Source organism: Halichoeres trimaculatus, unplaced genomic scaffold (assembly GCF_033239565.1).
Source record: "Halichoeres trimaculatus isolate MK-OKI-2021-1 unplaced genomic scaffold, fHalTri1.1 fHalTri1_scaffold_7, whole genome shotgun sequence".
In the NCBI taxonomy this organism is placed as follows: domain Eukaryota; kingdom Metazoa; phylum Chordata; class Actinopteri; order Labriformes; family Labridae; genus Halichoeres; species Halichoeres trimaculatus.
In genome coordinates, this window is record NW_027437185.1 from 9,576,376 (window position 1) to 9,603,386 (window position 27,011).

The 27,011-nt window shown below is 38.9% G+C and overlaps 2 protein-coding genes across 2 annotated transcripts; both read left to right on the plus strand.

Moving 5' to 3' along the window:
- Window positions 1-989: 989 nt before the first annotated feature.
- Window positions 990-13,560, plus strand: LOC141793785 (plastin-3-like). Its single transcript, XM_074674644.1, has 16 exons — window positions 990-1,119; window positions 5,368-5,436; window positions 6,146-6,297; window positions 6,907-7,036; window positions 7,158-7,290; window positions 7,441-7,522; window positions 8,114-8,279; window positions 8,538-8,677; window positions 8,926-9,021; window positions 9,359-9,545; window positions 9,639-9,717; window positions 9,809-9,926; window positions 10,383-10,516; window positions 10,774-10,897; window positions 11,191-11,315; window positions 12,107-13,560. The coding sequence occupies exons 2-16, from the start codon at window positions 5,376-5,378 to the stop codon at window positions 12,237-12,239; spliced, it is 1,860 nt and encodes a 619-aa protein (XP_074530745.1). The 5' UTR covers window positions 990-1,119; window positions 5,368-5,375; the 3' UTR covers window positions 12,240-13,560.
- An 898-nt stretch (window positions 13,561-14,458) lies between these two features.
- LOC141793427 (cyclic nucleotide-gated cation channel-like) lies at window positions 14,459-25,938 on the plus strand. The gene is made up of 11 exons (XM_074674124.1): window positions 14,459-14,578; window positions 14,864-14,953; window positions 19,489-19,599; window positions 19,766-19,945; window positions 20,034-20,144; window positions 21,706-21,812; window positions 22,268-22,755; window positions 22,841-23,119; window positions 23,241-23,339; window positions 24,282-24,659; window positions 24,753-25,938. The coding sequence occupies exons 2-11, from the start codon at window positions 14,865-14,867 to the stop codon at window positions 24,930-24,932; spliced, it is 2,022 nt and encodes a 673-aa protein (XP_074530225.1). The 5' UTR covers window positions 14,459-14,578; window position 14,864; the 3' UTR covers window positions 24,933-25,938.
- Window positions 25,939-27,011: the final 1,073 nt, after the last annotated feature.

Consider the following 27,011-nt stretch of genomic DNA (forward strand, 5'->3'; position numbering starts at 1 on the left):
GTTATAATGGCACAAAATGTTGCACTTAAGAATAAAAAGCTCATCCTAAAAAAGCAAAACAGAACAATACAAAAGAACAAATGAGAGAGAGAGAGAGAGAGAGAGAGAGAGAGAGAGAGAGAGAGAGAGAGAAAGAGAGAGAAAGGGATGTAGATAGTGCTTTTAGTTACACAAATTGTGGAAAAAAACAATAGCAAAAAAGAACAATGTATAAAAAATGAGACTGGAATCTACTCATAATGGTCAGAGGCTTGCATCTGCTTAGCTCCTTCCTCAGTCTAAACTGAATACCTGCTTTGGACAATTAACTATAATAAATCGAATAAAAGTTCGTTTTAAAATGAAAAAAAAAAAAAAACAACTTACCATCTGATCTGTCATTTACCAAAGATCTCCTTAATTAAACCACACGTTCATAATCTAACTTGATACACTCGAGCTGCTCCCCCTCCCCCAGAAGACACTTCACCCTCAAGTTAAACTCTGAGGCTGTGGAGGAGCAAAGATGCATTTAACTCCTTAAAAAAACCTGAGTAATCATAAATAAATCGGTGATTAGTTTATTTTTGTCTTTATTCTCAGTGTAAAGCACGTTAGCCTGCCTGTAATGAAATTTTGCTTTATTGCTGTCAAGGCTAGCTCTGGTGGTTTTAGCTCAGCTAATGTTTGCATCACAGCTAATGTACTACTTTATTATTACGCCAAGAGGTGGTACACCTGAGTAACCAGCTCAGGCGTGAACCAGGTGCTTTGCATTGTAGCCTTTAGCATTTACATGTCAGCTGACATAAAAGACAGCTGAGATATTTCAGGTGTCTTTGTGGTTAATGCATTACTTGGGTGAGACAGAAGCTATTGTTCCCCAGTCCATGAAAAATCACACACCGGTCTCGGTTAGGGGGTGTTTGGGATTGGCTCGCCGGCCATGAGGCTGCTGCTGCTGCTGCTGATGGGAGGACACAGGAGGGTTGGTTCGGGAAGGGGCGGCGCGGAGGGGCGGGGTGGTGCTCCTCACCGGGCGGTGTCTGTAGAAGAAAACGGGACAGAGGAGAAGAGAAAGGCCCACACAGGCATTCACTGCCCCGGAGGATTTTACTGAACTACTGAGGGTCATTTCAGGTAAGAGAAGGGCGTTTTCTCATGAGTCTGGAGGAGAAAGGGAGATACGCGTTAGACTGGAAGAAGAGCACAATGCGGGGTTTAACTCTCAATGCGGTACATCTGATGCTCCTCAGTACAGATATTACTGTTATTGTCTACTTGGGGCAGGATTATATGCAGCCCAAATCAACTATGTGCAGACAGGAGGTAAAAATTAGCATTGTGTAGCACAATATCATCCAAATTTAGCCTTAGTGTTGTGGATAATTTATTTTGGCGTTTAAGGTTTACTCCAGACTATCTTTTAGATAAAGTATTCCCTTAATTTTCCTTCTTTTTCAATTACTGCTGAAAGACACAGCCAGCTAAGGGTTGGCCCTTTTCCTCAGAATATGTTTGAATGTGATTTCCCTGGTGTGAGTGTGTGGAGATATAAGTCAGTGTGAATGTGACAGAAACTGCCTCGTCACTTTGAAGCACCCTGTGTGTGTGTCTTATTGTGTGTGTGTGTGTGTGTGGTTGGGTTATGTGCACACTCTCTTGGTCCTGTGCATGTGCATGTGTGAGCTGCATGAATGAATCCTCAGACTCCCAGTCTGGAGGACGGATGGCATCCAGACAATGTCAGTGTGGTTGAGTCAGTATTAGATCATCCAGGAATGACTGTGTTTTGAAGGAATGTTCAATTTGTTAATTGATTTTTAATTGATTGACCAAAAAAAAAAAAAAAAAAAAACGAAAAAAAAAAAAAAACAATATATGTAAAGTTAGTTATCTGCCATTCTTTTCCGAATTTGTTTGGAATTCATGAATATATTAAAACACTACTAGCATTTTTTATTTTTTTGTTACATCTTCTTACAACTCTATCAATTTTATAACGATGGTATTATCCTGGATTTCAGGAAATACAGACCAAAAACAGGAAGGAGAACCTCAAATTAAGGGTTTGTCCTCCTTTGGCGACACCTGGTGGCAACAAACTGGCATTTCTTTTTGTTATCCAACATTTCTGTAGAACAGTTATTTCAATGACTTCAATCAAATCAAATTAAATCAAACTTTTCATTGAACTCTTTTCATACAAATTAAAATGCAACTCAAAGTGCTTCACAGGATAAAATAAAATAACGAAACAGAAAACAATAAAAAACAGTTAAATGACTTTTCTTGCAAAACCAATCAAGGAAAAAACAAACTAATGTGTTATAAATGGTTAAAAACTAAGTGTGAGTTGAATTTCTTTCCTAAATAGAAGAAGTGTTATATCCCTCAAGGTAGCTCATCATTCAGTCACTCTGCTGTCTCCTCATCCACAGAAGGATGTCTTTATCATGTGTTTACATTTGAGAATAACAAAGTTAGGACCGTGTTATTGGCTGTTGTTGTTGTTTACTTCAAACACATGTGAATAGTTGATGAATTTTATGAGACATCAGTGTCTCTGTGTCATCAGCCTGTGCGGTTAGTCTGACAGACTATGTAACCCTTGTGTTTGCATACTGGTGCCAATGTCAATTTGTTTATGTGCTAATGCTGTAATATGATCATATGGTTTTATATCCAAAACTTCCTCTGTCTCCTACAAGAGGATGGATCTTCTTCTTAGAACATGTGTTAAAAGCAATATCTGATTCCAGGAAAAAAGAAAAGAAAAGAAAAGAAAAGAGACCCCATGTCTGATATTTAAACTGTGATGCCAGTTATACTTCTTGTTTAGTCTGAGTAGCTTCACTTTGCTCAGCTGGAATTGATTATCTGTTGGGATGATGCATCAAGATGTCTTATCCTGATACATTAGTGCTCTCAGAAAGCTCTCTCTCTGACTGAATCAGATACGACCCAGGCTAATCTTTTTTCCCTCCTAATACTGGGAGTGTGTATGTAGGACAGTGGTCTCTATAACATTACATCTGGTGCGGTGCATTAAGCTGGATGGCTTAAATTTGGGTCTTTTTTGCCCCTAAAAGCATCATCAAAGCCACTCATCTAAGAGGATTTGTTTGTTTTAAAGGAAATAATGCTGCCACAATGAAATACATGACAACTCCTTTCATTGATTTATGTGGTGGGATTCAGCAGCTGGCTTGGCAAAATTCAAAAATATTTTTAAAGACCAGGTTCAACCTTATTATTTCAAAATCTTTGGAAAAATTAGATGAGTTAAAGTGCAGCACATCAGAAGAGAAATGAAGAACTCTTAACAGAGAAGTCTGCTGAGCCCGTAAGGTGTTTTTGCTGTTACTATAAATGAAGAACAGGATAAAAGACTTGAGCATTTGCTAGCTTTGAATTTTTAGTTTTCCTAATGTATTTGGGATTAGCAGGACCTAGTATTTGTAAAACCTGAACCTTGTTCCTGAACAGGAAGTAGGTTACCCTAAAAAGGATGTCCTCATTTTGTACTATTAGGTTTTATTTGATTGATTGTCACACAATCCAGTACTATGCTACAGGAAGCTAAAATGTATTGTTCCCATATGACGACGCAGGGTCCCAGGAGGATCACATATCACCAAAGCCATATAAATAAATATATGAGATGTTGAATAGCTCCAGGCTGTTATTCTTTAAAAAAACATTTTGTGTTTAATGACGGATCAAGCTACTGTCAGTTTTCCAGCAGAGTTACCAGAATGGGGAAAAAATCAGTAGGAACAGCACTCAGCAGTTCAGTTCAGGGTTTTGATGCGCCTTGTTTGACCAGCTTGGGGTTGCTTCTTTTAGCCCGAGACAACAAAATTTCCATGTTGTTTCCCAAGCAGAGAAAACCGTCTCTCTATGAGCTGTTCTTTGGGCAAAGGAGCAGAAGCCCTGCTGGGTCATTGCACTGACAAACAGGCTTGTTGAAAGCGGTTGCATGGTAGGTTAAAAAAAACAACAAAAAAAACCAATGAACTGTCAATCAATGAAATTAGCAACTTATCTTTGAAAAGATCCCCAGGGCACAACATGTGCAGGTGTATTGGTTAAAACAAGAAGTGATGCTACACCAGTAGTAGGAAGAGAACAGGGAGAAATAGGGTGAGAGGAGGGAAATGGAAATTAAAAAAAGGGAATAACTTTAGATGATGTTCAGATGAAGAGAGAAACAAAGAAGAGCTGTCTGTTGATGTGCTGCTCCGCTGTGATTGGCTAAGAAAGCCAAACACAGAGCCACTTACCCAAAGATCCTTGATCAAATAATGTGAGAAACCAAATTTAGACTTTTCTTAGTATTGTTATTACACATTTAATAGGCTTTTACTCTGTATTTGATGGGTTGGCTTGAAAGAAATCATGTTTGAGCAGTTTTCTTAATATTTTAATAAATTACTTGATCTCTTCTTTACCTGAACCAAACAGCATCACTGCCTTAGCCTCATGTGCTGTAGATGATGTTGACAAACAGTCTCAGTTTGAGTCATTTAACAGACCTTTGAGGAAACAAACTAAATCAATTCATAGCAAAAAATAAACGCCAATCTCACCACAGGAGGGCAGTATAACCAAACCTTTGCAAAAGAAATAAAGCAACTTTTTGCTGAATTTATGACTCATTTACATGTTATGTATTATGTGAGGAGGCAAATTCTTCTTATTTTGGAGTCTTCTCATTTTTTCATTTTTGTTCTCTTTGTATATTTTCTGATCTAGCCTTGTTATCCTTGGCTTTGATTGTACAGTCATCTGTGATGTTGACACTTTTGATTAAACAAGAAAACTGCAGCAGCTGAGACACATCTGCTTCTGATCATGTGGCTGAGCTCACATCTGTGTTTAAGATGTTAATAAAGTTATTTTAGTGTGAAGAGTAGGTCTGCTCGAAGCATCACCTTGCTGTGTGCCAGCTTTCTCTTTCTTTGTTTTGTTTTGTGATACTCTTACTCAACTCAGCATCTGCCCTCTTTGGTTTAAATGTGCATTTCCCTCCACTTTCGTACAACAATAACTGACCCCTGGTGTAGTTTCTTGGCTGCTATTTAAGTCAGTTATGTTTCTTAAGTAAGTTAGAAACATTTCTGACATTTTACATGTTCATTCCTGGTCATTCAGAAAAAACGAATAAAAGGCAAGTGCATTTTTTGTTAATGTTAGGAACTTTTTTGCAGTATTGTATATGTACAAGTTCTTGAATTTGGTCAGGGTGCTTGTCATTTTCTGTTATTTGACACAATAAAAGTTTTAGCCTCACTTAGCTTTACATAAGTGAAGTGATGTGTAACTTGTGAATAGCAGAGTCTGAATTCAGTATTTTGTCCTTGTTTCTGTTGTTTTGTTTCACAGTAACCAGGATGTCAGCAGTATTGGGTGCTGAGGAGTTGGCGGAGATCAGGGAGGGATTCCAGAAAGTGGGTGAGTAAAAATCTGGAGAGATCACAGACACACGTCGGACACATGATGAATGAGGTGCACCGAGGCAGCTGACCAACACATGGTTTAGACTGAAACTGTGTGTGTGTGTGTGTGTGTGTGTGTGTGTGTGTGTGTGTGTGTGTGTGTGTGTGTGTGCCCCATCTGACTGACAGATGCTTTTTATGACATTTATGAAGGAAGGAAGGGAACCTTTGATCGAGCTATAATTCATCAGCGGCTTAAATTAATTTTGGCTTTGCTTTCATTGGCTGTAGTGCTGAAGTGAGATGATCAGATGCAGAGATGCAGATCAGATACAGCGTGATTATTTGAATTATGACTGGTATTTCTGTCAAGCAGTATTAAAGTGCATCTCTCTCTATGTTATGGAGCAATGGTTGTAGCAAACTGACATTAGAATATCTTTTTGGAAAAATGAAGTTTAATCCTAATCTTTTATCTTTACCCCTCTAGATACCACTGAGCCAAAGGCAGCTTTATAAACCTGTTCACACTATTAAAGAATCAGAGGATCTACGTTAAAATGTAACATTTGTGGAGTGAATGAGGAGATATCCCTGAACAGACAGGGGCACACAGTAATTTGAAAAGTATAAAGGTCATGGTTTGATGGGTGACACCACACCAGTGTTGTTGCAGAGCTCAAGAAGTTGAAAATATATAAGTACTTTAACTCTTCCTCCTTCAGACGCGGATAATAATGGATACATCTCTGCCTGTGAACTTGGGAGACTGCTAAACGAAGTGGGATGTACTATGCCAGGGTACCAGGTCAGACAACTCCTGGAGAAGCTGGACAAAGACAAAAACAGCAAAATCGACATTGACGAGTTCTCTGCTGTAGGTAACACTAACATTACAGACTCACACAGACTTTACTGTAAATGAGAGATTTCCCTAGACAATTGGTGTGATGCCAAACTAAGGCCGATTTCAACATAAGACTCAGACAGGCGTAATCAGGAGACCAAGATTACTTGAAAGGGATCCTGTAAAAAGGTCTTCCAGATGCTGGTGAGCTGCAGATTGGTGAGAGTCTTGATATGACTGAGAGGCTGGTACAAACTGGCAGCTTGCAGGAGCCAGAACTGAAGAGCAGCCACTGATTGCACTTTATGAGGAGACACCTTATCCTCCACCAGCTGCGGCTACACGAAACACAAACCTTTCCCTCAGAAACCCCCCGAAACTAGGACCAAACACCAGAATAGGTATTAATCCAGGAACTAAGAAATATACAATATGAAAAAGAAATTTGTCAACTTATTTCACAGGCCAAAATAGTTTAACCAGCAATGCACCATCTGTAATTATTTGATTTTTGAGATTAACTCAGAGTCAAACTAACTTGGAGAAGAGAATGAGCCAATGAACTGTGAAATCATTAAAACAGATAAATATCTTTTTTTTCAAGTAAGGTAAGTCACATGTTCTCTTGTGTCCTTTCAGATTTTCCTTGAGCTGAAGGACGACCAATCGGCCCAGAATTTTAAGAAAGCTCTCAACAAGAAAGAAGGCATCGTAGCCATCGGGGGCACCAGTGAGATCTCCAGTGAAGGAACTCAACATTCAATCTCTCGTTAGTAGCGATGATACCTAAAGCATGAAGTGGTTGAGTTCACAATCATCTATGATCACTGACATCAAACAGAGACGATGTTCATGACAGGAGTGTGATGCTTGACTTCCCTGTATTTCAGAGCAGGAGCGCTATGCCTTCGCAAACTACATCAACTCGTCTTTGGAAAAGGACACAGACTGCGTGGACCTCCTGCCCATTGACCCAAACACTGACGCTTTGTTCAAAGCTGTTCAAAGCGGCATCTTAATTTGGTAAATGTTTGCAAGATAAATCTGACTGAAGTCATCCTCCAGGTGTTCAAAAACAGTGCAACATGCTAAAAGCCAGTCCTTAAATCATTGTTATACTACTTTTCAAAACTAATTGTAGACATTATTGAATGATTGTCTTTTTTTGTGTAGCAAACTCATCAACCTCTCTGTACCTGACACCATTGATGAGAGAACCATCAACAAAAAGAAGCTGACGCCTTTCACCATACAGGTCAGTGAGCTGCTCCTTAAATGACTGTTTAGCTGCTATTTAGCAAGGTTGTAAGTCATGTAAGTGAGATTAAATATGACGAAAAGATCATAAAAAAACAATTTAAAATGAGTTAGATTTCCAGTTTTATATTAATTACTCGATAATGGGGGGTAAAGATTGAGAGCTATCTAGAAATCATTTTTAACTTGACAGTGATTTTACTCGGGTAATAAAACTACACTCTAAGTTCTTACATTGTGTGGAATTTCCTTTCACTGTTTTTAAAATGGGGATAATCTTCTGAAACGTTTACATTCCATACCGTTAAAAAAAACAACCACTCAAAACGAAAACTCATGTAAGCATTTGTGAAAGAAATATGATGCCAGATTAGTTGAGGGTTCTTTTGGTTTAATGGCTGCTTTCATTTATTGATGAACAGAGAGGAGAAAACCCGCATTTGGTACAGGTCTCAGGAAAAATGTTTTATAAGATCAGGACAAAAAAACAGCCCGTCTTTAAAAATGTGCTCTTGTGAAACTTTTTTAAACTCTGTATTTTTTTAAACTCCTCCTTAAACCTTGGAATCCAACTTCTTTGTCCTGACAGGAGAATCTGAACCTGGCTCTGAATTCAGCCTCCGCCATCGGCTGCCAAGTCGTCAATATCGGAGCTCAAGATCTGAAGGAGGGCAAACCCCATCTGGTGCTCGGTCTCCTCTGGCAGATTATCAAAATAGGGCTGTTTGCTGATATCGAGCTAAGCCGTAACGAAGGTATGAAGAAATACACACAGAGACAGGCTCGTCGGCTGATACTAAACTAAATGTGTAAAAACCCACTCGTACAAACCCCCATGAGACAAAACAACAGGAAGCAGATTATCAGCACTGAATCACAGAGGTGTAGAAATCAGAGGAAAAAATCTTTTATTGTGTCAGCACATACAAATAATGACTTTGGAACACATTTTTAAAGATTCATTAGTTGTTTGGCTCTTATAGATTGAACCCTGCTTGTGTTTCTGTGTTCAGCTATCGCTGCATTGTTGGAGGAAGGGGAGAGTCTGGAGGAGCTGATGAAACTCAGTCCTGAGGAGCTGCTGCTGCGCTGGGCAAATTTCCATCTGAAGAAAGTCGGCATGTCCATTTCCAACTTCTCTGGAGATATCAAGGTGAGAAGGACATAATAAACGCTAGTTTTATCAAATCACTGACAATTGTCTTTGAATTAAATCTTTGTCTTAGAGGTTCTGTTTGATTATATTTGATGCTGAGCTGCTGTGTGCTTGTACTTAAGTGTTTTATAAAATAAATATTTGAAACTTGACGTCATATCTTAAAATCAACCATGTAGAGATTGAACTTTATATTTCCAAGGGGAGTCGATATCAGTTTTGTTGTGTGTCTTTCTTTCGTGCAGGACTCCATGGCTTACTTCCACCTGCTCGAGCAGATCGCACCAGACGGCAGTGAAGAGGGCGCTCCACGGATTGAGGTCGACATGACCGGTCTTTACGTACGTTGAGTGAGACATTTGACTTTTTAAAACACACACATGTGAGGAGATTTATTTATTTGAAAAAGCTAAAACATACAGAACAACTTTTTAGAGTGACTGGATGTACATCTTTCGGGTCAAAATTGACACAAACTGAACTTTTTTTCATTTTTAAATTTGTATTAAACTTAAATCTCACTGTATCAGCTGATTATCTCTGTGATGCAAAAGTGTTAAACACACTTAGACAATTACATAAGTGCACTGATATGTCAGTGAAACCCAGCACAAAGCTCTTTTTGATGGTCGTCCTCTAAAATGTAAATCTTGTTTTTTGTATGATGTCTGCCTCCAGGAGAAAGATCTCTCAAAGAGAGCAGAGTGCATGCTCAAACAGGCTGACCGCCTCGACTGCCGCCAGTTTGTCACAGCTACTGATGTGGTGTGTGGAAACGCAAAGCTCAACATGGCTTTTGTAGCCACACTCTTCAACAAACACCCAGCCCTCACCAAACCAGAGAACCAAGAGTGGAATCTGGCAAGTAAGCAGAAACAATACTTCCTCCATCAAACGAACTGAATCTCCTCATTTCCAAACAACAGCTGGTTTTCTGATACCATCTGTCTCTCTGAAGGTGAGACCAGAGAGGAGAGGACTTTCAGGAACTGGATGAACTCTCTGGGAGTGAGTCCGTTTGTCCATCATATCTACGGGTCAGTTACTCTCACCTGCTGTAGTTACTGTTTATTGCTACACTTATGGATGAGCCTCGGCCTAAACCTGTGTGTTTGTGTGTTTTTGCAGTGATCTAATAGATGCCATGGTTATTCTCCAGCTCTATGAAAGAATTAAGGTGCCCGTGGACTGGGACAACAGAGTCAACCACCCCCCATTTAAAGTAAATGTGGGGCATTTGAAAAAGGTAGAATAAAATGTAAAAACAACTCAAAACCATATAAAATCAAAAAAGCTTTCATAAACTTAGTTATTATTTTATGATAAACGAATGTCGTCACAGTCTATGCTAGCAGGTTTCTGCTTCACACGAAACAAAAAGGTACTGTCACTAGAAAAGAAACCAAACTTATTCAAATGTGTGATGAACTTATCGGGCCATTATGGACGCATTATGACTACAAGTTTGATTGTCCATGAAGAGAAAACACATTGTGTTATCCTGTTTGTCCAGCAGGGCTCACTAAGACTTTACAGTTTAAAGGCACACACACACACACACACACACACACACACACACACACACACACACACACACACACACACACACACACACACACACACACACACACACACACACACACCTACCTTTTGGGTCTACTATAGATCATCTAACTCTTCTGTGTGTGCTTGTTTGCAACAGATAGAAAACTGTAACTATGCTGTGGAGCTGGGGAAAAACGAAGCTAATTTTTCCCTGGTGGGAATAGCTGGTCAGGACGTCTACGATGGAAACCCAACACTGACTCTTGCTCTGGTGTGGCAGCTGATGAGGAGGTGATGAAGGCTTAAAGAGCCAAAGAATACTCTTTTGTGTTGTATTCAGGTGTAAACACTTGGGGAAGAATGAGCTTTTATTACTGAAAACACTGAGGTGTTAATGAAATGCTGCCTTAATTCTGCAGTGTTGTGTCGTTAAAATCAATTCTACAAATTCAGTAGATCACATAAAGACTGTACATATACATTGTATATAGAATATAATGTGTTAAATTTTTCATATTGCTAAATCTGGTTTTATAATCCATATGCAGGTACACTCTGAATGTTCTTGCGGATCTCGGGGAGGGAGAAGTTGCAGGAGATGATCTGATCATTGAATGGGTCAACAAGAAGCTGAGTGAGGCTGGCAAGAGTTCCTCTATCAAAAGCTTTAAGGTCAGTTTTATCACTGTACTGTTTTTGGTTTAGCACAGTTTTATGACATAACCATCCTTGGGTTTATGTTTCTTTTTATGGATGTTAATCTTGAGTACTGTGATGTGTTTTTTGTAAAAAATTTTTGCGGACACTCAGTTTTTTAAATGCTGATACAGGTCCTTCTGATGTCCATGTGATGGTGTGTTTCTGTATGTATAGATAATTCCTACTGTTTAATGATTAGTATTGTGAACTGTGATGTTCTTCTTTAAAGAATACATGTGTTAAATTTATGTGTATACCTCTGTCAGGACAAATCCATCAGCACCAGTCTCCCGGTCCTGGACCTAATTGATGCCATTCAGCCTAAGAGTGTGAACTTTGAGTTGGTGAAAACAGACAGTCTGTCAGACGAAGACAAACTGGACAATGCCAAGTAATTACCTTTCTTTCTTTCTTTCTTACTTTCTTTCTTTCTTTCTTTCTTTCTTTCTTTCTTTCTTTCTTTCGTTCTTTCGTTCTTTCTTTCTTTCTTTCTTTCTTTCTTTGTCTAATGTTCTTTTTTTTGTTTTTTTTCATTAGTTCGTTGGTTTGTTTCTTAAAGAGTGGTTACACTTTGAGAGTACAGCGAGGTATTTTTAGCTGAAGTAGGTATTTTTTGTGCATATGAATTGTGGGTTTTTTTTAGATAAATTATCATTTGAAGACCAACTTCATGAAGTTAAAATGCTGAACCATTGAGCTCCAAGGTTCACCTGGTTGCATTTTTTGACATTTCTTTAACATTTACTTTTTGTACATCATATTCTACAAATTTTTTTTCATTGTTTAATTTCAAAAAGTCCTATTGCAAACTTAAACTCAGACTAAAAAAATGTAAATGTGAGATTCTGCTCTTATTTTATCTTATTTTATCTTATTTTATTGGACTTGATCAATGCATCTTTTCTGGCTATTTCTAGATTGTAAAATAACCACAAAATCTTAACTTCATCCGTTCACAATCAACATCAGTATTGTTCTCAAAAACGACACAACTTGCTGTGAAATGTGAAGTTACTGCAGCTGTTTCTTTTAAAGCTCCCAGTAATATTCATCTGCCAGTGGGTTTTAGAGAAAGAGTAAATCAGGAGTAAATCTTCTTTTTTTTTAGCTAAACAAGTCCCTTAAAGTACAATGTCTGCCACAGCTGTGACATACTGTCTAACCGTGAACTTCTCTGTCCAGGTATGCCATTTCCATGGCGAGGAAGATTGGCACTAAAGTCTACGCCCTGCCTGAGGACCTGGTGGAGGTCAATCATAAAATGGTGATGACGGTGTTTGCCTGCCTAATGGGAAGAGGCATGAAGAGAGCTTAAAGAAGACTGAGACATGAGGAGAGTGAACACGGCTGTATTATCCTACAGTTTCACTTCATTTCATCTTTAAGAAAAAGAACTGAACATTTATTAATACCAACACGAGCAATAGTGCAAAGAGGTTGTATTGGTCAGATGGTGAGACAGTCTGCACTGAAATCTGATTCCTATAAAGTCTACATGGTAACATACAGAGGTTTGGTTTTCTTCTGGATTTCAGTTTTTTGGCTGGAAACGAAGTGGTTAAGTGTCATAAACTTGGCTGTTTCCCATGATGTTTAGTTATATGCCCAGTGTGTCAACATCACATGATACCTTTTTCCTTTTTACTTCCACTTAGACAGACAGTAAAGGCAGATGTTAATGTAGTCTGACCTCCATCATTCCTGATATGATGTTTTAACATTACCCCATCTGACTCCTATCCTCATCACGACATATCTGCTGTATCTTCTAATGTGCAGACCGTTAGCTGTATAAGCATAATAATAATAATATTTTTTTTATGCAATACAGTTTTATTTAACACCTTTAAGCTCTTTTTATATAAATAACCAAAGCTGTGCTTCATCAGAGGCATTTCATGGTTTTGTAATTGAAGCTGTACTTGAAACCTGAATACCTTATGTTTTCTACTTTACTTAAGGCTGAAGGCATTGTGACAACATCAGGTGATTATTATCAGGTAGACCTAAGGATGCACTGTAAGTAATGGGTTATCTTTAAGGGCTTTTCAAGGGGAAATATGCCTTAAATCTCACATCACAGCATCTGTTGGACTAAGCCTTTTGAAATGTCATAGTCTTCCAGTTATTATCATGCCACATGTAGCTTTTTAACCCCTCAGATATCTTCAACCATGCTGATACCTGTTTACAACAATCCATTATTTTAATACATTTAGATTTGTCCATTGGTCGATCCATATATAGATTCATTTAGAACGTGTTTAACTGCAAACCAGGGCATCATGTAAAGTTTTGAACCTCTTTTTGACCCATCTGAACACCTTCATTTAGGGTAAAAACTTGAAGCATGTGCCGATCTAAATATCTAGATTACTTGAAAAATAGTCCCTCAGAATGTCATTTAGCGCCAATAACTCTCATAGACCTCTAATGCAATCTAGAATAGATCCTTAGAAACCCCCCTTGAGCAATGATACCCCATTTTTTTAAAGAAAAAAATCTGTTAAACACTCATTAATGTACATCTTAATAGTGCAATTTCTTTTTGTCTTTTTACCAAAATGTCTCCTTGTTTGGCACCTTTGAACAACACTGTGGTTGAAATGTGGTTTTACATGAAAACCATACTTCCAAAACTTCATGTACAGTCACAATAATAAAGTTAAATAAAAAACATTTTCCATCTGTTTGCCATCTTCAATGTGTTTGTATTTCTGTTGTTTTTCTCTTCTTTGTAAAACCTGAGGTGGATTATTTTCAGACTTCATTTGTCTTCACAAAATTATCTGATGACCTCATTATTTCAGCAGGTCTCATGAAGATCCTGTGAAGACATCTTTTAAAACCAGACTATTCTGATTATTTCAAAGACAGATTCAGGGATTTCTACAACATATGAATACAAAGAGGTTTGAAAATCTGCTTACATTTAGTCCGAACATCCAGCATTGTTACTTTATATCCATGTTTTAAATACTGGAAAGCATAAAACCATCTTTTAAAATTAGTCTTGTGACACCCAATGCACACTCTTGACCTGTGCAGTCAAATGCAGTGCAGTCAGTTTGATTACAACTCAGCATATAGTCATTTAATTTTTTAAAGACAGGTCAAAGGATGTCTTTAAAAAAGTTTCTTCTTGCTTTATTGAGCCATTAAAACAAAGTAAAACTAAACATTATTGAGACAAATACTCTGAGTAAAGATTTTGTGAAAATAAGACAGCTTTTAGATTCAAACTGTTTACCTCTATTCAATCTGAGTGAATTAAAACCAGTGCAGAAGCATAAAGAAACATGTCTCAGCTCATGCATACAGGTGTGTGCATAAAAACACTTGTCTCTCAGTAATCAGAAGGATATACGCTCACAGAGACTCTCAAGGCTCAAGGCCACTTCAAACAGGGCTCTTGAATTCAGATGAGCTTGGTAGTGAAAGGCAGCACGAGCACGCATGATGTGCAAATGAAGTGATGCTTTGTTGAGTGCCCTGTGACGACTCCTTTTATCTGTTACATTTGATCACGGCATCCATCAGTCTGTCTATCCCCTCAGAGGAGTCTCTGTCTGTCCTCTGTGATCAGTCTTTGTGGATCTAACCCAGAGACCAGGCGCTTCTCATCTTAATCACAAACTACTGGATATCTATCAGGTTTGTCAGCTTTAAAATTCTCCTCTCCTCATCAGCTGTTGTCATAACTACAGTACAGCATGTTGCTATGCCATCTGGTTTCCGTGGTGACGTGTGACACAGGATGACCTCGACTTGGATGACCTGTTTTCTGACTATAGGTCCATTATTGCATGTGCGTTAGGTGGATGTAGGACTGACTCTTTTCTTTGTTGTATCAAATTGTGTCTTCTGTATGTGTGATGTGTCTGTGGTTCTGTTTGTCAGGAACGCAGTCACCTGAGTCTATCTGTGATGTGTGTTTAGTATGACAGGTCCAGGTCAGGATTCGCACAGGCTGTCTGTGAAAACGTGGACAGAGGAGGAAAGCGACCGAGCTGAAAGCACACCGAGCAGGTACGCACACAGATATACATACACTGACTAACACAGACACAGACACAGACAGACAGACAGACAGACAGACAGACAGACAGACAGACACACACAGACACACACAGACACACACACACACACACACACACACACACACACACACACACACACACACACACACACACACACACACACACACACTCACACAAACACACACACACATGAATGTAAATTAACATTGAGGAGTATTTGTTACATATTTCCGTTAAAGATTGTAGTTCAGCCTGGACTCTAAATGGATCATTAGCCCTGAGATAATATCAGCTGCATACTGAGTCGTCTGAAAGCTTTCGGATCTCTACATGTCTGTAAAGACAGAGAGCTATAATCATATCAATAAGTTGGTCTAAATCAGTTTATTTAATTAAATGTAAATGTTGATACCTCATATATGCTTTGATATTGAATGCCTGTCCTAAAATGGTCACTCAAAACCTAAAAAGATAGTTCACAAAGGCTAATTTTGTTTTCCCATATTTCAAACATACAGTTACAATGTTCAGACAGGTGTGCAGCCCCAAAAACCAAGGTCTGTCTATAGCCCCACCCCCAACAGGCCTCCAGAGGACTAGCCAATCAGAGGGAAGGGGGTTAATGGAGCGAAGAGCCTTAAAGAGACAGCAGCTCAAGTAAAGTGTTTTTTTTTCCAAACACCAGAAGGGGAAAATTTAAGATTCTTTTAAGATGCAAAACATTTAAAGCTGCTACAGGGGTACCATAGGGTCAGTATAAAGCCCCAAAACAAGGACCCTCTCTTGAACTACTCATGCCTCAGTATTGTGGTAAAAGATAAAAGCTAGCAGGTGAAGTAACCACCGGCCCCACCAAAATTGTCTTCATGAGCATCCACGGGGGACATATATTTCATGGAATTGCAGCCAAAAGTGGGAAGTCAAAATTTGGCCAGCCTTTTTGGGCCAGATTTCTAAATGAAGAGACCATAGACTGTATTATATACTAAATTTGTATCTAAAAACATCTCTGTGATATCGTCCATCTGTTTCTGATGTAGAGTTTTGAAGCCCGTTGTCAATGGTAGCTATGGGTCAAATCAGGCTTGAAGCTTGACTTGACTTTGCTGTGTTCAAGGTTGGACGAGAGAAAGAGGTGAGCCTTCAGTCTATCTGCAGACAGCTAAAGGGTGCTGTCTGTCAGATCACCCCACATTCTAACATGGTTTAACTTGGTAGCTCGAAAAGTAAGGGATTATACATAATTCAACCACAGTACAATATCTGCTGATAGGTTGTACAAAATATGGATGTAGTCTGTGGGACATCACGTGGATTCAGCCACATTGGATATATCGTGGGTTTTGAGCTTCCTTTCTAACAGTTATAGGGCACCCATCAGTCATGTGAGCTGAGCTGTGTCTCTGATTGGACAGTCAGACAATTCTGATATCTTCAGCCAGTTAAAAAATAAAACAGCCCTGGGACAGTGTGTGCTGATAGAGAAATCAGCATTCCAGACCCAATATGTTTTTGGACCAAGTTGTTAATATGCTTTTTAATGCCATGAAAGTTTTGTTTATTTTTGGCTTGGTGTGTATGTGGTTTCAGGTCTGTCTGCAGCCAGCCTCATATGGATTCTCAGTGAACAGAAACTTTTAGCACCTCTGTATAGGCTTTATTTTTCTAAACCAGATGTTGCCTCTTTTTGCTCATTGACTGTATACAGAGTAGACAGCGTGGCTTGGCCATTTACAATTCTATGGTTATGTAGCCAAAATATCCCCGTCACAGGCACCGTCATTGGCAGCTGTTGTGCAGCCAGAGTCTGCATAGAGTAGAGTGTTATAAGGGACTCAGAGAAAATCTGAGAGGAGCAGGGTGACAAAAATATATCTTTTTTTCTTTTGAGAGTCTAAGCTCTTCTTGGCCCTCCCTCCAGACTTATTTTACAATCCCTCCAATAAATACACAAGAACAGCAGCTGTCAATCATCATCAAACGTGACGTAAAACATTTTTTTTAACCTCTTATAACTAACGAAAATGAAACTTTTCAGAAAAAAACACTTGAATAAAAAGCAGCTTTTGAGCTATACTGCAGCCAGTCACCAGGGGGAGCAATTTTTCTGGCAAGTGGTGACTTCACTTCTACTTGAGCAAAATGAAGGCCATTTTTCTAGTCTATTTTGCTGACAGAGAAATTACGCTATTTTTTAACCAGACTGTACACACGTCACTATTTTATGTAGCCTGGAGGTTGTTTTTTTTTCGTTACATAATTTCCAGTGCTTCTATATGCAGGAATACCAGGATGACATGACGTGATAAAATCATTTTAAAACCTCATTGCGGAAAAACTAGAGACCACACAAAGGGCTATTGTCAAATACAGTAGAAGTGCTGCTTTTTGGCCCTCGGTTTTCTAAATGGTACAAGAAGCCTGGGTCTTCAGGTTAGGCTGTGCTTCACCTGGTGGGCTGGGCCTACTTTGTCAACTGAGAGGAGACAACTGCGCAGCAGCCAAGGGAAGACAAAGGCGGGAACGAGCTTCGGGTGATGAACTGCAGACCATATAGAAGTACATACAGTTAGCATTGTCTCTAAAAATGATCTTCTGGGAAAAATACTGAGGTGTTTTTTCGACGATTGAGAGCTACTTTCTTTAGAGGCGTGACAGAAGAAAAAGGTTTACATAGTTTCAACTGTTTGTGGATGAGGGACAAGGGAGAGAGCTGCTGACCTTTGTCGATGACTGTGCTGAATACTTGAATCCTATAGTGAGTGCCAGAGGTACCCTCGACCTGTCCTTTTTTTTTGAACTGAGAAAGGCTGATGGCGGAATTATTTCCTCCTCCTCCTCATCATCTGAGGATAAGAGTATCACTGAAGAGGGTGAAGTCAACGCCCCTTCTTTTGACATTGATAATGAGAGGTAAGAGAAACTTCTCAGCCACATCTGTTACTGTTTGTATATTTACATCCTGTAACGCTATAAACTCTCGTCTAATGTGTATATATGTAAGTGAACAAGTTTAGAAAATCACGGTTAAGAGAGTAAATGCTGCAGATTAAATTTTGTTTCCCTTAATTAATTGACAATTTAGCCGCTGTTGTTGATTGTATGTTAACCTACTTTATGTTTCCTTCTGCTTCTGATACTTCACTTGTGTGATTTTAGGGTGTAATAAAGACCATAAATAATCTCCAGTCTTTTTTAAAAACCCCTCCTGTCATTTGTCTGAACAGGGATCATGCTGCCTGGACCTACTGCTGCCCATACAGCAAAGAGGCTCAGAGACCCATAGAGAGAATGGGTGGAAGACTCAGAGAGGGTCCAGATCTGCCACATCTGCCATCGGAGACCTGGGAAAACAGATAATGACCCTGACACTGCCCTCTAAACTACTTAATCAACATTTCCACAAACATTTATCTTTTTCACTATTTGAAAGTTTAGAAATACTAAAGTGGCGCTATAAGGAGATAAGCTCCAAGCTCCCTGATTAATTGTATGCATAGTCTGTTTTGAAGCTTGACTGCTCGAGAAAAATAATAAAAAAGTTCCTGAAAAAACGTGTTATTTTTTAGTTGTGAATGTGTCTACAGCATGATTTCATCTCAATTTTATTTAAAAACATACCTAAAAATTTTTCAAGTATTATTTTATTATTACTATTATGTCATTTATTATTATTTATTTTTTTACCTTAGTCTGTTGATATAGTGGGTGAAGAAATGAAAAAAAAATGACAGCAAGATACAGTACACTAAGCTGGTGCTGTACTGAAAAATATACTAAACATTGTCATATTAAAACAAAGGCAAAATCAAAAAATCCTATCTTGCCCACACCAAGGCCCTTGAAGCTTGGTGTCTTGGATCTGAGGGACATGTCAGTATATCTTAAACAAAGGAGCTTGTTTTTCACACTAAGCAGAAACTGTCAATACAGACAGTTTTACTTTGTGCTCAAGTTTTTGATACTGTGTAAACCTTTAAATATCTTTGAACAGTTCTTAACAGTCACTTTAGTTTCTCTGTTAATACAGATTATATCTTTAACAAATGCTCACAGCGACTCAGTCTTTTTAAAAGATGAAGCTGTCTTGGTGTAAGCCCAAAGGTCTTTTTAAAATATCTTTTATACCAAACGCCACCACTATCCCGAATTTGACTAAGTGACCTACTGTCAAAAATGTCCCAAGCTGCTTTAATACTTTGTTTCATTTGTTTTACTGGATCTTGTTTTGCCTGTACTTTTATATTGTGTATAATGTAAATATGTGTTTTTTTAATGTATGACAGTGTTTGTATTTTAGTGCTGTCTGTCTCCTGTGCTGGATGAGACAAAGTCCACTTTCCACTATGGGGGGCAATAAATAATTATTCTACTATATTTTCTATTCTACTCTCCACAATCCCTAGCACCGTTCTCGCTGCCTGGGCCAAGTTTTTTTTCTGTCTGTTTATGTTTTGCTTTGGCCTTTTAGTCACTGATATATTTTCTTGTTTGTTTTGTGATTTGTGTGGGTTTTGTGAGTAGAGCACAGTCTATGTATGATGACACTTCATCAGAGCTTCAGAGGATGGCGGCCATCGACAGAAGAGATGCTAATTCCCAGAATTCTCTTCGTGGACGAGGCGCTCTGTCCAGGTATTGCAGCTGTTCACTTTCCAACAACACAAGTTTAATCACTATTCTTTTAAGTATTTATTGACCTGGTGTTTTTACCTTATTTACTTTCAGTGTGTTTCCATGTTAATTATCAGTGGACTTTAATGTTAACACCTTTATTACGTGTCTGCCTGTGTGTCTGTAGGATAGTCAACATGGTGATGACTCTCAGAGAATGGGCACAAAAGAGTTTAACAGAAGAGACAGAGCGGCCTGATTCCTTCCTGGAGCGTTTTAGAGGCCCCACCGACCAACAAGACCCACCCAGCAGGTTCAGCCACACTGGCTCTGACGGAGACAACGGTATCAGGCGCTCCAGATACAAGTAAGAGGATAAAAAACTGACACGTTACGTGCAGAAGAAAACATCAAATATTACTTGCACATCATGCTGCTTTGCCTCACTCACTCAGGAGGAAGAAGTTTAGTGTGGTGGTCCTGTCACCGTCTGATGATGTGTACTACCACTGGCTACTGGTGATCGGTGCTGCTGCCTTTTACAACTGGACTCTGTTGGTGGTCAGGTTGGGAACGATTGTTGTTCTTACTCAAGGGTTGTAGCAATGGCTTTAGTACTTAAGAAACAGGCTGAAAGATTGAAAACAGTAAAACAAAGGACAAAGAAGATCTAACACTTTTTTTAATGCTGTAATGGATGATAATGTTTTGTATCAGAATTTTAGCATGTTCATTTCTGCTGTCAAACTTGTCTTTTTTTAATGGGTGTGTATGTGGTTTCTGTTAGAGCCAGCCTAAAGCAGACACACTGAAAGATGTAGTTTTAGCACCTCTGCATCAGCTTTGCTTGACATGGCCACAGGTTATTGCTTGAGCCAGGAGAGAGGCCAGAGGCAAACCTGAAATCTGATTGGCCTGTTCTGAACCATGATTGGCTATCTGTGGCTTAGACTGAAATGAAATATTTAGGTTGTGGTTCAGCAGACTGACTGTGGCCTTTTCAGTGTGAAAAACTATCTTATGTTGGTAATTTAAAGCAAAAAACATACATGCAAAAACATTTCACTTCTATCTACAAAATGAAGAGTGAGCTTGTGTTAGCTCTGCTTGGTAGATGACTGGCAGGATGTAACCAGAATTCACTAACATTACACATTACAGAATCATAACACCGTTCTGTTATTAGCACTAAATACAGCTGGCTACTAAACTACAGCTCAAACTTACGTTTGCTTGTTTTCACATTTCAAACAACAGCACTATGTAACTGTTCTCTATCTCTGTTCATGTTCAAAACAAATACATGCCTTATTAAGAGTCACGTCTCCACAACGGTGTGTGTCGGACTCCAAGCCCAAAGGTGTTGCTCCAATACAACTAGAACAGATCCTCCTCACAGTCTCTTTAAATTAGGTGTGATTATAAAAGCTACTCTCCAATTTGGGAAAAGCTTCTAATGAATATCACACCTGGCCACCCCTACTAAAGCCAGTGCCCCAGTCAGAAAGTCCGACTCTAACACTGGATTTATGACAGGTGCTCATAAAATGTAAAGTTTTGATCATTTTTATGATAAATAAATGACTGTTGTCTGTATCACAACACCACACAGCAACGTCTGCCTTTTTAGCATCTTTCAGACCATCAAAGTATCCTTTTGACAAGTCTGTAGCTGTTTCTTTTCTGCTTTTTAGCTCAGAATCATCCTCACAACCATCATAATAGCTGTTATTGGCATGTATGGTACCTTTCAGGAATAACATTTGATATTTTCAACATCAAGGAGCATATGAGAGAAAATTACAAACATACAACATACACATGTCAGTGTGTGTGGACGGCCTGCTTCACTTCTCTGAGAGATAAAAAAAAAAAAAATCATCTGGTTTCATACATCACTTCACCTTGAAAGTATCAAGAATAACTTAAAGATGTATGACCTCAAGCTACCTCTCATAGAAAATAAAACACTCCTGACAAAGTGAGATAAAAGGCTGACTTTTTCCCCAAAACAAAGAAACTAAGAAGGATCATGTACTAACCACAAGTGATTTTTTTCAAAACCAAAAAGTGTTATTCCAAGAATCCAGTTCTGAAGCCTCTGAAGTGAGTTTTTTTTTCCTGTAGGGCTTGTTTTGATGATCTCCAGATGATAAATGTGCTGGTGTGGATGGTCCTGGACTACCTCTGTGATGGAGTCTACATTTTGGATATAGCCATTCGTCTCCACACAGGTATTGGCCCTTTTCTATGGTGCCAAGGTTTAATAATTATATTCTTGTAGTATATCCTCATTACGAGTTCTTCCAAGACTGTACAGCATCTGAGGCAGTAAGAGTGGTGTTAAAGAGGTGAAAAGCAGCATTTGTGTGAGTTGTGTTTGTGTGTGTGTGAGTTGTGTGTGTGTTTGTGTGTAGATGATGCTCCCACTGTGTGTTTGTCCTCAAACTGCTGAAGCACCATAATGAAATGTTAATGTACCCACCGTCCAGGTATCAGTGTGATTTAGAATCATCAAAATACCTGTCACAGCAGGGTAAGCCACACTGTAGGATTATCTTTTTAACTATGTGGTTCTCTCATACAGCTGAAGTTACATTTCAATCACCAATCTTTTTTCAATGAATATGTTAATAATCTGAGAACCATCAACATTGATTTGGTTTCCTTTGTCATTGTAACTGCTCAGGTTTCTTGGATCAAGGTTTGATGGTTAAAGATGTGCGGCGCCTCAGGGAAACCTACCTTCGAACCTTACAGTGTAAACTTGACATCTGCTCTATCCTTCCCACCGACCTCCTCTACCTGAGTGTGGGAATCAGCTACACTCCTCTCCTTCGGTTCAACAGGCTCCTGCGCCTGCCTCGTCTGTTTGAGCTCTTTGAACGCACTGAGACACGAACAAGCTATCCCAATGCTTTCCGGATCTGTAAACTTGTTCTGTACATCCTGGTGATCATCCACTGGAACGCCTGTGTGTACTACAGCTTCTCCAAGGCCCTCGGACTGGGGTCGGATTCTTGGGTCTATCCCAATGCATCAGATCCTGAGTTTGGCTCCCTGACTAGAAGTTACATCTACTGTTTGTACTGGTCCACCCTCACACTGACCACGATTGGAGAGACGCCTCCTCCTGTACGAGATGAGGAGTATTTGTTCCTGATTTTTGACTTTCTGGTGAGCTTGGACATCATCTTATAGAGAATGATTTATAAAAATCATTGCAGCCTATCCACTTTCTGATTTTGTTCCTCTGTTGTAGGTCGGTGTTCTGATTTTTGCCTCCATTGTGGGAAATGTTGGGTCCATGATCTCCAATATGAATGCCACCAGAGCATCTTTTCAAAGCCGTGTAGATACTCTGAAACACTACATGCACTTCAGACACGTCAGCAAGGGGCTTGAGCAGCGTGTCATCCGCTGGTTTGACTATCTCTGGACCAACCAGAAGACGATAGATGAGCAGGAAGTGCTGAGGAGTCTGCCCAACAAACTGAGGGCAGAGATTGCTATTAATGTTCACCTGGATACACTGAAGAAGGTAGAGACAAATCCATCCGCATATTTCAACCTCTTTAACTTTTTATATTTTAAGTTAGAGGTTGTATTAAATGGTCAAATGACCTCTATGTGTACATTTGTATATATATGTGTTTACATAGGTGCGTATTTTTCAAGACTGTGAGTCCGGCCTTCTTGTAGAGTTGGTGTTAAAACTTCGACCACAGGTCTTCAGTCCTGGAGATTACATCTGCAGAAAGGTCAGTAGTAGTTGAATTGGTAAGTATATGATGTTGCCATCCTCACCACAGAAATTACCCTGAGAGTGCTTGAAGGGGCAGAGTTTTTTCTATGTTTCTTGTGGTTGTGACATTATTTTTCCCTACTCTCTTCTACATGGAGTATGCTCATCTCTGAGTGTGTACGTGCCCTTTCTTTGAGCGTCTGAGCATATCGGGGCAGAACTCTGCTGTGTGCAATACAGACAGCGCAGGAGAATTGTGAATGGAGATACCTCTGAGCTCCAGTTACAGGTCTTGGTTCAGCTGTAAAAATGTGTCTGCCTTACATGACTGAATATCTAAAATACAGTTAAAAAGGGTATCAATCAGTCCTGAGTCATCAGGAGACACTGCCATGTCTGGCTGTGTATCATCATTATAGCTGTGGAAGTTGATGGTGTGTCTCCTGAATACATTTACGAGAGGTGACGTGTACAGGCAATTTACTTTATAATGCACTATGGTAGGTTAAAAAATACTTTTCAATATGAAGTGTTTTGGTTGTAATGAATACACAATTCTAAAGAGGTTTGTTTAAGGCCAGATTTGAAGGTGGGAAGAACAGATGTCTTGTGGTACAAAGTTTAGACATGCATATGGAGTGCAGCATGGCTGACCACTAATGAGGAGAGGATGGAGGGTGAAGAACAGAGAGGATCGGTATGAGTGCATGTGTGAAGAAGACTGAGGTAGAGAGAAAATGGATTAGTTTATTAAATTATGATTATTTTGTTGAGAGAAATGTGTTAATTTGATCTTGTTTAAGGAGAAGCACCAAATACTTGACCCTGCTTTAAACTTTAGTCCTTATAGTGCTTCCTCCAAGACAGCTCCTGAACTCCTGTATTACCATGGTGTTTGTCAGCAGAACCAGGCTGCCGTTGTTTGTTCTCATGTCTGTCTATCCTTTGTTTTCTGAAGGGGGATGTGGGTAAGGAGATGTATATAATCAAAGATGGCCAGTTGGCAGTGGTCGGGGAGGATGGAGTCACCCAGTTTGCTGTTCTGACCTCAGGAAGCTGCTTTGGAGAAATCAGCATCCTGAACATCAGTGGCAGCAAGATGGGAAACAGACGCACGGCCAACATACGCAGTCTGGGATACTCAGACTTGTTCTGCCTTTCCAAACAAGATCTAATGGATGCTCTTCAGGAGTACCCTCATGCCAGGGCCCAACTGGAACAGAGAGGGCGGGACATCCTGCAGAAAGAGGGGCTGCTGGAGGAAATCAATGTGTCTGCAGGGGAGGAGATGGAAGAGAAATTGGAGAGGCTGGAAACCAGTCTGGACCGGCTTCAGGTCAGAACCAGCAGCCCGATGCTGTTAGTAGTGTTGTACTGTAAAGAGAATCATCACAGTAATGTTCATAACAGATAAGTGCTTTGTTTCCAGACCTGTTTGGCCCGTCTGCAGAGCGAGTTTAATTCCTCCCAGCTTCGTCTGAAGCAGCGACTCACGACTCTGGAACAAAACACCAGCACAGTGGCAGCAGGCAGCGGCTTCCTGTCAGATGGCAACGAGAGTGTTTCTGGTGGTGAGGGTGCTCACAGTGAAATCAACATCCGCCTCTGAATGACTTCTGAGAACAGAAATCTATGAAAACATCACAGGGCCTTGTTATAGCTACAAAGTGTCACTCTTTATAAAGCTCTTTTTAAAAAAATTGTTGAATCTAAGAAATGTAAATCCCAGTATCTACACTATTTAAGAGTTTTTGCTTCTTACAGAAAAGCTGTGCTTCACTTGTTCTGTTTCTACATTTCATCATCCTATTAAAATAATGGCCTAAGTCATTTTTGACGTAAATGAGTTTTTGGCTTAAATCATCTCCTTAAAATAATACCACTAAAAATGATGTTACAAGTCCCAGGAATAGGACTTCAGATAACAAAATTAATCCTGCGAAACACAAGTAAAACTCAGGTCAGAGAAGCACACAGGAAGCTCCATTGGTTGGTTGTCAAGATGAGTCTGAGCTGTAGCCAGAAGCGCTCCCCACAAATGACCCTCCCGGTCACAACCGTTCCAGTGACAAAAGTTCCACCTGAGGTTACACTCTAATTAAGAGTCTTTTACAAAATCAGAACAGCACAATTACATCAATACTGTCTTAGGCATAGGCAAGTCTTCAGTCGCTAAAAAAAAAGAATGTTATAAACATAAAAAGATGAATTCAAACACAAAAGTGGTCACATTTTTAAGTGTACCACAATAATAATAATAATAATAATAATAATAATAATAATAATAATAACAATAATAATAATAATAATGATAATACATCTTATTTGGGCGGTGCTTTTAAGGATACTCAAGGATACCTCACAATAAAAAAAGTATTAGACTTAACATACATACATACATCGACATCAAAGGAAATGGACAATGTAAGGCTGACATACAGTGATTCGAGAAGCATTGTGAATAACAAAATATGTCTTGGTAACTGCTACTACAATGTAATAATAATAACAATTATGATAATTATAATGATCTGTTAAGATGGCTCTTTTTGAATTAAAGTAACAGAGTACTGTATATGCAGCTAAAACTACAAAGTAATTCTAATACAATATATCTATGACACACACACAGACACAGACAGTATATATATATATATATATATATATATATATATATATATATATATATATATATATATATATATATATATATATATATATATATACACACACACACACATATATATATATATATATATATATATATAACATCCCAAAAGTGCGCTTTTGGATTGAGATCTGGGGACTCTTGAGGCCATTTGAGTACAGTGAACTCATTGTCATGTTAAAAAAAAACAGTCTGAGATGATTCCAGCTTTGTGACATGTATACGTCCAGCGTTATCCTGCTGGAAGTAGCCAGCAGAAGATGGGTACACTGTGCTCATAAAGGGATGGACATGGATGGACCAAATTGTAGAAGAAAGTTTGCAGAAAGGGAGTATGACATTAAAGTAGGAATAAAGAGTTGGTGACAATCACGATATGCTTGGCAGAGGTCTGCGCTCTCTGAGTGCTTTTCTAGTTCCGACTGTTTTACAGCACTCATAGAGAAACGCTGTCACTGTGTCACCATCACACATATGAAAGAGCTGAGCACTGATTACTTTGATTGTTATTTACCCCCCAAAAAAGATTTGAAGTCAGATTTAAAAGCCCTTTGAGTTTCAAAGTACAAAGTCACTGCTGGATATATTAATCAAATAAAGGGTATTTTTCACGTTTTTCATTACATATTTTTTCAAAATATGGTGCTGGCTAACCCTCCTAGATTATTAATGGAAAATGCGAGCAAATAAATGCTCCTAAAACTAAAATAATAAAATGGGAGATTTTGGTATTCCTCTTGATATGATATGAATTTTGGATCTAAACCCCTATTTATTTTTTGATACAAGTATCTGACTTGTACAACGCATGTGAGGTGTTATTTATACGTTGTTATTTTAGTTTTAGGAACGTTAATTTGCTCGCCCTTTCCATTGATAATCCAGGAAAAATATGGAGCCAGCACCATATTTTAATAAAATGCTAAAAGTAAATTTTATTGCTCAGATGTTCTGTGTACAGACGACGGAGAGTAAATTTAGCTGCTTTTATAATTAATTGATATTCATTTAAGTGCAGCT

What these genes read in the sequence shown, in the direction of transcription:
- LOC141793785 (XM_074674644.1), top strand. Translation starts at nt 5,376, where the DNA reads ATGTCAGCAGTATTGGGTGCTGAGGAGTTGGCGGAGATCAGGGAGGGA. An exon ending in CCAAGAGTGGAATCTGGCAA is followed by an intron (nt 9,546 to 9,638) that starts GTAAGCAGAAAC and finishes GTCTCTCTGAAG; the next exon opens with GTGAGACCAGAGAGGAGAGG. An exon ending in CCTCTATCAAAAGCTTTAAG is followed by an intron (nt 10,898 to 11,190) that starts GTCAGTTTTATC and finishes TACCTCTGTCAG; the next exon opens with GACAAATCCATCAGCACCAG.
- LOC141793427 (XM_074674124.1), top strand. Translation starts at nt 14,865, where the DNA reads ATGACAGGTCCAGGTCAGGATTCGCACAGGCTGTCTGTGAAAACGTGG. An exon ending in ACCTGGATACACTGAAGAAG is followed by an intron (nt 23,120 to 23,240) that starts GTAGAGACAAAT and finishes GTGTTTACATAG; the next exon opens with GTGCGTATTTTTCAAGACTG. An exon ending in GAGATTACATCTGCAGAAAG is followed by an intron (nt 23,340 to 24,281) that starts GTCAGTAGTAGT and finishes TGTTTTCTGAAG; the next exon opens with GGGGATGTGGGTAAGGAGAT.